The following is an 11,884-nucleotide window of genomic DNA, read 5'->3' on the forward strand; positions in this document are numbered from 1 at the left end:
TCTTCACAAAAAGAACACCACAACCCCACAGAGAAGAACTAGGCCGGATGAGACCCATTTTCTCTTGAATATCGAGTTGCTTCTTCAACTCCTTCAACTCTTCAGGTCCGAGCTTGTAAGGACATTTGCACACAGGTTCCGTGCCAGGCTCAAGATCAATAACGAATTCAACTGGCCGGTGCGGAGGCATTCCTGGAAGCTCTTCTGGAAAGACGTCTTGATATTCGCAAACGACTGGAATTTGCGAGATGGCATCGAGTTCACCCTTCTCATTGAGAGAAAACAGATGGATGGTATCATCACGAGCGGCAAAGACAATTACATCCTCAGACGAATGAGTCAATTGAATCTGCCTGGCTGCACAATCAAGGTGAGCCTTGTGCTTAGAAAGCCAATCCATTCCGAGAATAAGATCAATATCCGAGTCACCCAGAACAATAGGAGAAGCTAGAAATTTGTAGTCGCCCAACGTGATAGTAATATCCGGGACGCAGAAATTAGCTGTCATTTGCTTGCCCGATGACACGATTTGCAAGGAATTTTGCAGATAATGATAGTCGCACTCATACTTCGATGCAAAAGGTTTGGAAATGAAACAATGCGATGCACCAGTGTGAAAAAGAACTTTTGCAGGAATATCGTTAACTGGAAGGTTATCCATGATCACATCTGGTGAGTCCTCTGCCTGAGCTGCATTCAACAAATTGACCTTGGCGTGCTTGGGGTTATGCTTGACCACAGCTGTACTTGCCGATCTGACAGGAGGAGGAGGAGGAGGAAGACGCCTCTGGTTGAAACACTTGTTGGCATAGTGACCCTTCTGTTGGCACTTGTTGCACGTGACCTCTGAAAGCGGACGGTGATACGGAGCACTCAATCTTGGAGCTTGAGACGAAGTCTTGTTCTGAGAGCCAGGGTTGGGTGGGTGGTAAGAACCACTGCCACTTTTGCTCTTCTGCTGATATGGCTGACGGAACGGATGAGGAGGAAGCCAATACTTCTGCTGCTTGGCCACTTGAGTAGAGGAAGAAGAAGTAACATCTCTGACTCGCTTCTTGGAAGCATCACACCTCAATTGCGCAGCCTCTTGCTTCAATGCCATGTTGTAGAACTCATCGTATCTCAAGGGCTCGAAGAGAACAAGAGCTAGCTGAATTTCTTCTCTAAGACCACCCCTGAACTGATATATCATGCTCTTCTCATCAGGGACGTCCTGCTTGGCAAAGCGGGCGAGCTTCTGAAACAACTTGTTGTAGTCATAGACAGACAAAGAGCCTTACTTCAGGTTGCGGAATTCCTCACGCTTGCTTTCAACCATGCTCTGAGGGATATGATGAGCTCGGAAATCTCGACGGAATTCATGCCAGGTGATAACACGTCCACCACTGGAATCCTTGTATTGCTGGAACCAATCTGCAGCTTGATCTTTGAGTTGGAAGGAAGCGAACTTAACAAAGTCCTCAGGCCTGACGTTACTGCACTCGAAATGCTTGCACAGATCCACTAGCCAATCGTCAGCATCGGTTGCCTCAACACAATTGCTGAAAGTCTTTGGCCCGTTAGCAAGGAACTGGTTGAGTGAAGCAAAGTGATTCTGATTGTTGCCTTGGTTCCCTTGGTTGCCTTGATTGCGCTCTTGGAGAATTTGCATGATCAACTGTGTGTTTGCATTGGTTGCGGCCATCACAGCTTGCCATGCCTCCGGAGGAGGTGGAGATGGTGGCGGATCAGGATTCGGAGTCGTGCGCGTTGGAGGAGCCATCCTGAAGAGGTTGACCACCATTAGCACATTGACAGATAAATATTGAAGCTGAATCCAACGGAATGAAAATTGCAACATATAGTCTTCACATCCGAACAAAATGAACGAATGCATTCCTCTTGAAATGGTCACATATCCATAATTGAGAAGCCACTTAGAATTAAGGTAGAGAAATAAATCAAGAAGGTACGGATCAAGAACGAATAATCGGTAAGAAATGCCAATCTCAAACCAATATCCGTGGAAGAAGAACTAGAGCTACTAGAATTCCCACCTATGAAACTCCCGAACCTTTCCGGTTATGCAATCAGGTGTTGGGGATACAGGGGAAGCATAATATCTCACCCAAATCTAGCAAATCCTACATCCAGCTGTATCCATCCTTCAACACATAACCAAGAAACCTTCGGAAACCATCTACCTCAACCTTCAAAAAGCATCCGTTATACAAGTTATGGCGATACTCCCGAACTCCCGCCCCAGTACTGGGTGGCGTCGAGGTTATCTCACCAACGAACTACATAAAAGAGATTTTCGATGTCGGCATACTAAACTCAGGTATTCCAGAACTGCAACGATAAAATTATGACGACAACACCTCAGAGCTCAACTCCCCGGGACACTTCCACAAAACCCCTGACAGGAGGCACCAAGACAATGTTCTCATCATAACACCATCGGAACGATTCCAAGATACTCGCGTGATCCTAAAAAAAATTTAGTGAAATTTGAGAAGAGAAGAGTCAAAACTCTACGTCAGGATGCCTTACCAGAGCGATGAGGAGACTGGGAAGTAAAAAGAATTCCTAAACTCTCCGATATATAATTCCTGAATGACTCAAAACATTTTTCTAGACACAACTCGACCGCTAATAACGATCAAGCAATGGGGCTCCTAAGGTCGGGGAAGGCTCTGATTACCAACTTGTAACACCCTCGATGCGACTATATCTCCCACGTGTCGAGGCACGACTTAGAGGCATAATCGCATTGAAGGCATATGTCACAAGTTAGGCAATCTTCACAACATCCCATGTAATATAAATCATAAAGGGGAGATAACATGGTTGGCTTACACTCGCCACGTCAATCAAGTACATAAATAACATTACATCATCCAAACACTCATGGCCCGACTACGGCGCCAAAATAAAAGATAACCCAACAAGCGACATGGTCCCGATCACCCCCAACTGGACACCACTACTGATCATCAGGAAAGGAAACATAGTAACGTTGAGAGTCTTCGTCGAACTCCCACTTGAGCTCGAGCGCGTCACCTGGAGCGGAATCATCAGGCCCTGCATCTGGTGTAATAGTAATCTGTGAGCCACAGGGACTCAGCAATCTCGCACCCTCGCGATCAAGACTATTTAAGCTTATAGGTAAGGCAAGGTAAATATGTGGAGCTGCAGCAAGCGACTAGCAAAATATGGTGACTAACTTATTCGCAAAAGAGAGCGAGAAGAGGAGGCAAAGCGCGAGCAAGAAACTAGAGAGCAACCTGCGCAAACATTACTCCAACACCATGTCCACTTCCCGGACTCCGCCGAGAAGAGGCCATCACGGTAACACATTCGGTTGATTCATTTTAAATAAGTTAAGGTTCAAGTTATCTATAACCGGGCATTAACAAATTCCCATCTGCCCATAACCGCGGGCACGGCTTTCGAAAGTTCAAATCCCTGCAGGGGAGTCCCAACTTAGCCCATGACAAGCTCTCACGGTCAACGAAGGAATAGACCTCCTCCCAAGACGTTCCGATCAGACTCGGTATCTCGGTTATTCAAGACACTTCGACAGGTTAAAACAAGACCAACAACACCGCCCGAATGTGGCAAAAAATCCCGATAGGACCTGCACATATCTCGTTCTCAGGGCACACTCAGATGAGCTCTCCATACAACTAAAACCAAACCTCGAGTTTCCCCGAGGGGGCGCTGCACAGGACTCTAGTTTGGACCAACACTCAGAGAAGCACTGGCCCAGAGGGGGGCTAAAGTAAGATGACCCTCGGGCTCCGGAAACCCAAGGGAAAAAGAGGCTAGGTGGAAAATGGTAAAACCAAGGTTGGGCATTGCTGGAAAATCTTTAATCAAGGCGAACTATCAAGGGGTTCCCATTATAACCCAACCGCGTAAGGAACGCAAAATCCGGGAACATAACACCGATATGTCAGAAACTAGGGCGCAAGAGTGGAACAAAACACTAGGCGAGAGGCCGAGCCTTCCACCCTTTACCAAGTACATAGATGCATTAAGATAGCCTGGCAATATAATGATATCCCAACAAGTAAAATAATGTTCCAACAAGGAACGGCCTCCAATCTTCACCTGCAACTAGCAACGCTATAAGAGGGGCTGAGCAAAGCGGTAACATAGCCAATCAACGGTTTGCTAGGACAAGGTGGGTTAGAGGTTTGACATGGCAATTTGGGAGGCTTGAAAGCAAATGGTAGGCATCGTAGCATTGGCATAGCAAAAGAGCGAGCAATCTAGCATAGCAAAGATAGTAGTGATTTCAAGGGTATGATCATCTTGCCTGCACAGTTGTCAGAGTTGACTGGATCCTCGGAAAGCAAATTCAACGGGCTCCTCGTTAGCAAACTCGTCTCCCGGCTCTACCCAAACAAGACAAACAAACAACAAGGACACAATCAACCACGTGCAAGGATCAAACAACATGATGCAAAGATGATAAGCTATGCGGAATGCGATGCGGGATGCATATGCAAGATTTGACAAGGAATGCATGAACCTGGCCTCAACTTGGGAATCCAAGTGTGCCACTAGAAAGAAGAGATGAAATCGCTTGAAAACGATATAAAGATCACCGGAATCGGAGTTACGGTTTGGAAATGGCAAGAGATTCAAGAATGACACCAGTCTGTGATTTACCGCAAGTAGCCATCTAAATGCAATGAGATGAACATGCTACAGAACCCAAACATGGCAACAAAATACATGGCAGGGATGCATTCAAGATGCTTAACAAAAGTCTAGCACTGAGCTACGGCCAATTCATCCATTAACAGGTTCAAACAAGCATGGCAAAAATGCATATGGCAAACAGATCTCAGACTTAGTGAAATTAACACTTGTCTGGAATTTCAGATCAGGTAGCACTCTTCGGAGCAACAAAACTACATGCTACAGGACCCAAACAAGACAAAATAAAGCATGGCATGGAGCTACTCAAAGAGCTTAACAAAAGTCCCTTAGTGACCTTGAGCCAAAAGGGATCAGAAAATACAATTGCAAACATGTGAACATAGCAAAAACATAATCAGATCACAGACTTAGTGCAAACTGGAGCATGCTGAAACATATCTCAAGTAGGCATGTTTACGAGCTCGACGCACTCACTACGGTCCAAGTCATGACAAGATAAGCATACACCCATCAAATATACACAAAATGCAAGCTAGAAATGGCAAGAACAATAGCATAGCATGCATGGATCAACTACAACATCATCGGCAAAATTGCAAACAAGTTGACAATCTGCCCAGATTCACAAAGTAGTAAAAGTAGAGCTCGATTGACTCAAGCTAGGGTACTCTATAATTGCAAACAAAGACATGGATGGATAGAGCACTACAAGATTAACAAAACATCCTTACTGATCATCCTCAAAAGAGGAACGGATCACTAGGAAACAACAAGAACATATGGCATCATGAGATAAACAGCTCAAGGACTTAGTAGAATTGCTAAGTCCCTGAAATCAGAATTACCAAGTGCACCACTTTGCAAGCTTGTGCTAGTCACCACACACATCACAAAAATACATGGGTTGCACCTATGGAAAGATGACAAAACTCTTAACAAAACATATGTAGAACTCATGGGCATATCATGCACACAATAATCATGGCAAAAATGACAAAAAGCTAAATGGAGCAGCAGATCTGACAATTATCTCAAGTAGCACTCTTCTAACAGCATTTCAGGCATCAAGATGAACTCAAATGAAAATGATGCAATGGAATGAAATGATGTACTCTCTGAGATGAACATTTTGATATGCTATATGCATGAATCGGAGCTACGGATGCAAAGTTACGGCATGATGAACAGGAGCATATGGATTTGGGATTTTGGGGACTTGGAAGAAATTGGACCTCGGCCAGATCTAGGGTTTTGTGGCACGGACGTCGAGGATGACCGGAGCTTCGCCGGAACAGTGCTCGGGGTCGCCGGATCTTCGCCGGACGCGGGAGGAGACGGCGGGGAGGCGCGGATCCGGTCGCCGGAGCTCGGGGCCGTGGCGACGGACGGCGGAGGCGCGGCTGCGGCGGAGGAGAAGGCGGCGGAGAGGTGCGGTGCCGGCCGGAGGGATCTCCGGAGCTCGCCGGCGATGGCGTACGCGGCGGCCGGAGCGGGGCGGCTCGGGCGCGCTCGCCACGCGGGAGGGAGGCGAAGGCTGGCGGCGGCGCGGGCGCCTGGGCCGCGGGGGCCTCCTCCCGGGCCGAGCGGGCCGCGGCAGGGTGGAGCGGCCGGCGTGCCACGTGGCGCTCTGCCAGTGGCCGCGGGTGGCGGCGTGGCGTGTCCGGCGGCGGACGGACACGTCCGGCGCGGAGAGAGATGATTTAGGGTTTGGGGACGAAGGAGATCCGGATTTCGGGAGGGGACTTTATATAGGTATAGAGGGAGCTAGGAGAGTCCAAATGAGGTGAGGTTTTCGGCCACGCGATCGTGATCGAACGATCTAGATGATGGAGAAGGCTTAGGTGGGTTTTGGGCCAAATTGGAGGGGTGTTGGGCTGCAACACACACGAGGCCTTTTCGGTCCCTCGGTTAACCGTTGGAGTATCAAACGAAGTTCAAATGATACGAAACTTGACAGGTGGTCTACCGGTAGTAAACCAAGACCGCTTAGCAAGTATCGGTCCAATCCGGAAATGTTTAATCCCCACACACGAAAGAAAGCTAGAAATGACCACCGAAGGAGAACGAAGCGCCGGAATGCAAAACGGACAACGGGGAAAATGCTCGAATGCATGAGATGAATACATATGCAAATGCAATGCACAAGATGACATGATATGAGATGCATGACAACGATAACAACACACGAAGACAAAGACCCGAACCCGAGAAAATAAAATAACTTAACGCCGAAAACGGCAAGAGTTGGAGTACAAATTGGGAAAGTCATATCCGGGGTGTTACACTCTGCCTCCTCGCGAGCCAGCCTGATGAGGCCGTGCCTGAGGAAGCTCCGTGTCGTCCGCCCCGCGAGGCTTGGCCCCTCGCGAGGGTCTTGGGTCTATGTTGATGAAGACGGGCCGTGCTGGGCCCCCTTTGAGCCACGCCGCAGGCCGCAGGTAGGCAAGTCTGGGGACCCCCGTTCCCAGAACGCCGACAGGATTATGCTATGCGGTGATACTTAGTGAACTTACCATCTACTCTCTTCTACATGCTGCAAGATGGAGGTTGCCAGAAGCGTAGTCTTCGGCAGAACTAGCTATCCTCCTCTTATTCCGGCATTCTGCAGTTCAGTCCACATATGCTACCCCTTTTCCATTTGATACCAATGCATACATATGTAGTGTAGCTCCTTACTTGCGAGTACTTTGGATGACTACTCACGGTTGCTTTGCTTCCCCCTTTTTCCCCTTTCGATACCCGTTTGTTGCGACCAGACGATGGAGTCCGGAAGCCAGATGCCACCGTCGATGACGACTCCTACTACTACGTGCAGGCCGCTGACGATGACCAGGAGTAGTTTAGGAGGATCCCAGGCAGGAGGCTTGCGCCTCTTTCAATTTGTATCCCAGTTTATGCTAGCCATCTTATGGCAACTTGTTTAACTTGTGTCTGTACTCAGATATTGTTGTTTCCGTTGACTCTTGTGTTTTCGGGCTTATGTATTCGAGCCCTCGAGGCCCCTGGCTTGTAATATAAAGCTTGTATTATTTTAATTTGTGTCTAGAGTTGTGTTGTGATATCTTCCCGTGAGTCCTTGATCTTGATCGTACACATTTGCGTGTATAATTAGTGTACGATCAAATCGGGGGCGTCACAATAGAGGAGGTGGATGAATTTGGGTTGGCGGCGTGGAGAGGGAGGTGGATGGGCTAGGGTTGGGGGATGTCGGTCGACTTAAATAGCCGGAGTTGCCCTCGGGCGGCGAGCCGGAGTAGCGGCACGCGACGTTCACACCTTCCACCAAAGGAGACGCCCGTCGGACCGCCGGGTTTCCGGGCGACTCCGCATGGGGCCCATCGTTAGTCCGACGTGATGGACGCGCCCTGGCGCCCTCATATTCATCCTATATTTGGGCTGTATATGAGGGGTGCTGGTCAGCCCAGGCATTTGAGAAGCCCGTCTGGGTCGCATTTGCGTGACTGTGTCATCCGCCCAGACGTTTGAGGTGGATTTGAGGCGCCATGCTGTAGTAGTAGAGGCCTCTCACCACGCCTATCCTGAGGCCGCTTCACATTCTTTAAAAATCAAGATGCCGTTAAAAATTAAAGTATTTATGTGATTTGTGCATAAGAGAGTAATTTTGACAAAGAATAACTTAACAAAGTATAGTTGGGTTGATAGTAAACGGTGTGACTTCTGTGATCACAATGAATCAAAACAACGATACTGTGGTGGACCATTCATGCGTCCTTCAATGTTCTCCCCCCACCACTTTATCAAATTTATTTGGGGCATAGTTAAATAGGGTAGAGTCTAAGATGACGGTACATATTCAAGAAGGAATGTGTACATTACTTTGGACCATTTGAAATTGCCGTCTTCTTTAACAGACAAACAATCATCAATTTTTTACAGTATTTTCAAGGCATCGATATGGATCCATATGTGGTCGTTACTCAATCATGGCAGCATAGGAACTTTTATGAATATTGGGTGCAACCAATAAAAAATGGTTGCACAGAATACTTAGAACCGGTTTGGATGACGGGCCAACAATAGCATAGGTGTCTAGTCATCTTACCCTATTTTTACCGGATGTGACAACTTTTTTAGAGTTTTGTCAGATTATTTGAGACCATGTTTTAAACCTCACACAATTTTTAATAAAATGAGTGTGTGCATCGTGAGATGGAGAGGCCGAGGGTATTCGTTCTTTTCGAGGAAAAAAATGTAGAGGCCTCTCACAAGCCGCTACGGCCTAGGTAGATGGTGACAGGGCCGCTAAACTGCCGGTCACTCAGATAAATGAACCACTGTACTGAAAACAGAAGAGCCTCATAAAAGTCATGAGTGACTAAGGTGCAGTACAAAATCCATAAAATCGACGGCATAATCCCAAGTTTAGAGTTACACTGATCTCATCCAGCGGTCGATGGATCGCTACCAACCACACGGCTCTCGAGCAGCAGGAGCCGGCCTGCGGAGCTCGCTCTCGCTGTGGGCGAAGCGGCAGCCGTCGCCATACGTGCAGGACCCTCTGGCGAAGTGCGCGCACAGCCTGGTCTTGACGCCGTTATATCGCCCTCCGCCGGGCACGGGCAGATGCTCCCAGACCATGGCGCTGGCGTGCCTGATTTGCTCTGGCGTGCCCTCCAGCTCCACGTTCTTCAGGCCGGCGTCCCGCTCGTGGTCGCGAATGCGCAGCCTGGCGCCGCTGGCCCGGGATATCTCCCTTATGGTCGCTCCGCTCCGCCCGATGATGGCGCCTGCGAGGGACGCGTCCACGCTGATCTTGGCCGTCGCCCAAGCGCCGAAGCTCGCCGGAGCTGCGCTGGAAGGCGTCGGCGCTCTGAGTGCATGGTCACCGGTGGGGCTTGGTTGGTCCATGCCCATGGGCGGTAGCGTTGGATTGAGCATGGCAAGCTCGTTCTCGTCTTGTGCTGTAGCTGGGCCACTCGGAATGCTCGTTTCTGCGACGGCCTGGGAGCCGGCCGGAATGTCGTGGATGAAGTGGCAGTTGGAGCCAAAGCGGCAGCCTGCGGTGCTGCACGATGGGGGACAAGAAAGTGATCAGATCTGTACTGATGCCGAAATCAGGGAAGCTGGTGGTTAAGTAACTAGCTGGACACTACAATCAGAGGGAATGCAAACAACAAATTCGGCAAACTTGAGAGCCATCGAACCCATCCATACAATTCATCTCATCCAACTCGCACGCCATGTTCATTTAACGCTGTCCCAGAAAGGCTGAAAGAGGTTACCTGAAGAACCTGACGCATGGCTTGGATTTGCTTCCTGCGCCTGCTTCAAACGCCTCCGGCTCTGCTACACCAAAACGACCAATCATGCGGTTCCAAGTTAATAGTACGATGGTAATACTGTTAGAAATAATCTTGATTTAGTGTCAAGTAATTAGATTAGCCAAATCATTAGTATATCCGGCAAGATTGCATGTTGTGTCCGGGTACGAGTACTAGTCCTAGGCATAGTAGGTTTTGCTTAGACGTGAGTAGTTTCGTGTAGGAGTCGGTCATGTAGTCCAATGATGAGTCGTTGTTAGCCGTGTGTGTTGAGTCCGGCCAAGGTTAGAGCCCGGATGATACTATAGGTTAGTTCGTGTCCGTGTAGTCTTAGAAGTTGTCCAAGGGAAAAACAAGGAGAAATAAAGAAAAAAAACAAGGCACGACAGGTGCCTTTGGCTAAAAAAATTTGAGCGTGCGTGTTTGTCTACTTTAATGTGATCGACCCTATGGGTGAATTTCAACAAATACATGGAAAATCTGGAGACGAAACGAGCAAGCTAGTTTCGCCACTCGACTGACCTCCAGGTGCTCTTCCAGCCGAGCGGCCAGCCAGAATTTGGGAAGGAACCAACAGTGCGGCGTCATCGGGGTGCTTGGACAAGTCGGCGTCGGCGGGCAGCAGCTTGCATGCCTCCAAGCTGCCGACGGCAAGCAGGAGCTCCCTCGAGTACGTCATCTTCTCCATCCGCCTCGCGATGACGGCATCCCTCTCCTCCTCCTCCCTTGCAACGATCGGCCGGTCAGAATAATCGCATAAGTCGAGAAGGAATTAACCACGCGCATGCCTCCGTCAGTCGGCAGGCCGCACGACGGTCGCTGCACGAACGAGCGTAGCGTACCTCGACATAGTGGCGTCATCACGAGGCGCCGAGGACGAGCTCATCTCGCCGGCGGCGGAAATTTTCAGCCTAATACATCTACTGCGGTTCACTGAATCTCTACAGTACGAGCCAAGCCGCACTATGTATATAATCCGAGGTGGGGGAGGCCAGTGGACGTACGGCCGGCGACGCCCCTCCTATGCTGCCATGCTGGGGAGCGTTACTGGTAATTGAATGGATTGACTAATGCACCCAGGAACGAGGCGTCGATTGAGACGTTGATCCGTGGCGACGATTGGCTGGTGCAACTAGTTCGACCGCTGCATGCGCGAGATGCAGCGAGCTTCTTCAACTCCCCAGGCTTATTAATGTGCGAGCAGATCACAAACTTTGAGAACGCAGACTAAAGACGTGTTTGGTTGCTTGCATGAGGCCTATCAGACCCGCGTTGGAAGAAAACAAGCTGTTTGATTAGTTTTATACACGGTTGGGTCTGCATGGCACGATGATTAAAGCACTTTTGAGTCTAGCTTCCTGACAACGCTCGAATCGGCGGTTTCTCCAGACTCGGGCCCGTACGGTGCACGTGGGCGGCGGCGGCTGCACGCGCGCGGCCACGCTCGAGAAGCTGCGTTGCTTCCCGAAGCGCCGGCAGTTATTAGCCTTCGCCGCCAGGGACTAGGGTCGGGGCACCTCCTTCCTAAGTACTATCGAGTCTGCTTTATGGTTTATGCGTTGAATTGTTTGAACTATCGTTATGATGTGTGGTACTATGCTATCTGAACTATGTTGTTAAGTAGTTGATGCTCTGTTTATACTCTGCTCTGTTTATGATGTGTGGTACATGGTTGTGCTGAAGTGTACTGGTAACCTCACCAACTAGCCAAAAAGGTTGTCACACACCAGACGTTGCATACAACCAAACATCATGCCTTGAGTTTATCCACTAACATGCAGGCAACCAAACACCAGACAGTGTGGTTCAGCCCATGCAGACAAGAGGGCATGCAAACAACCAAACAACTTGCAGATGATGCATTTGAGGCTACATTTGCATAGCATGACTAAGTTGAGAAGGCTATGCAATGCAGCTACTGTAGACTACGGCACCCAAACACGCCCCAA

At 49.1% G+C, this 11,884-nt stretch overlaps 1 protein-coding gene across 1 annotated transcript; it reads right to left on the reverse strand.

Moving 5' to 3' along the window:
• Window positions 1-9,042: 9,042 nt before the first annotated feature.
• Window positions 9,043-10,623, reverse strand: LOC125516675 (zinc finger CCCH domain-containing protein 14-like). The gene is made up of 3 exons (XM_087527303.1): window positions 10,407-10,623; window positions 9,897-9,960; window positions 9,043-9,679 (listed from the first exon to the last, which is right to left on the reverse strand). Exons 1-3 carry the CDS (start codon window positions 10,621-10,623, stop codon window positions 9,076-9,078), a joined length of 885 nt encoding a protein of 294 aa, XP_087383429.1. The 3' UTR covers window positions 9,043-9,075.
• Window positions 10,624-11,884: the final 1,261 nt, after the last annotated feature.

Source organism: Triticum urartu, chromosome 6A (assembly GCF_056163025.1).
Source record: "Triticum urartu cultivar PI428250 chromosome 6A, HENAU_Tu73, whole genome shotgun sequence".
In the NCBI taxonomy this organism is placed as follows: Eukaryota; Viridiplantae; Streptophyta; class Magnoliopsida; order Poales; family Poaceae; genus Triticum; species Triticum urartu.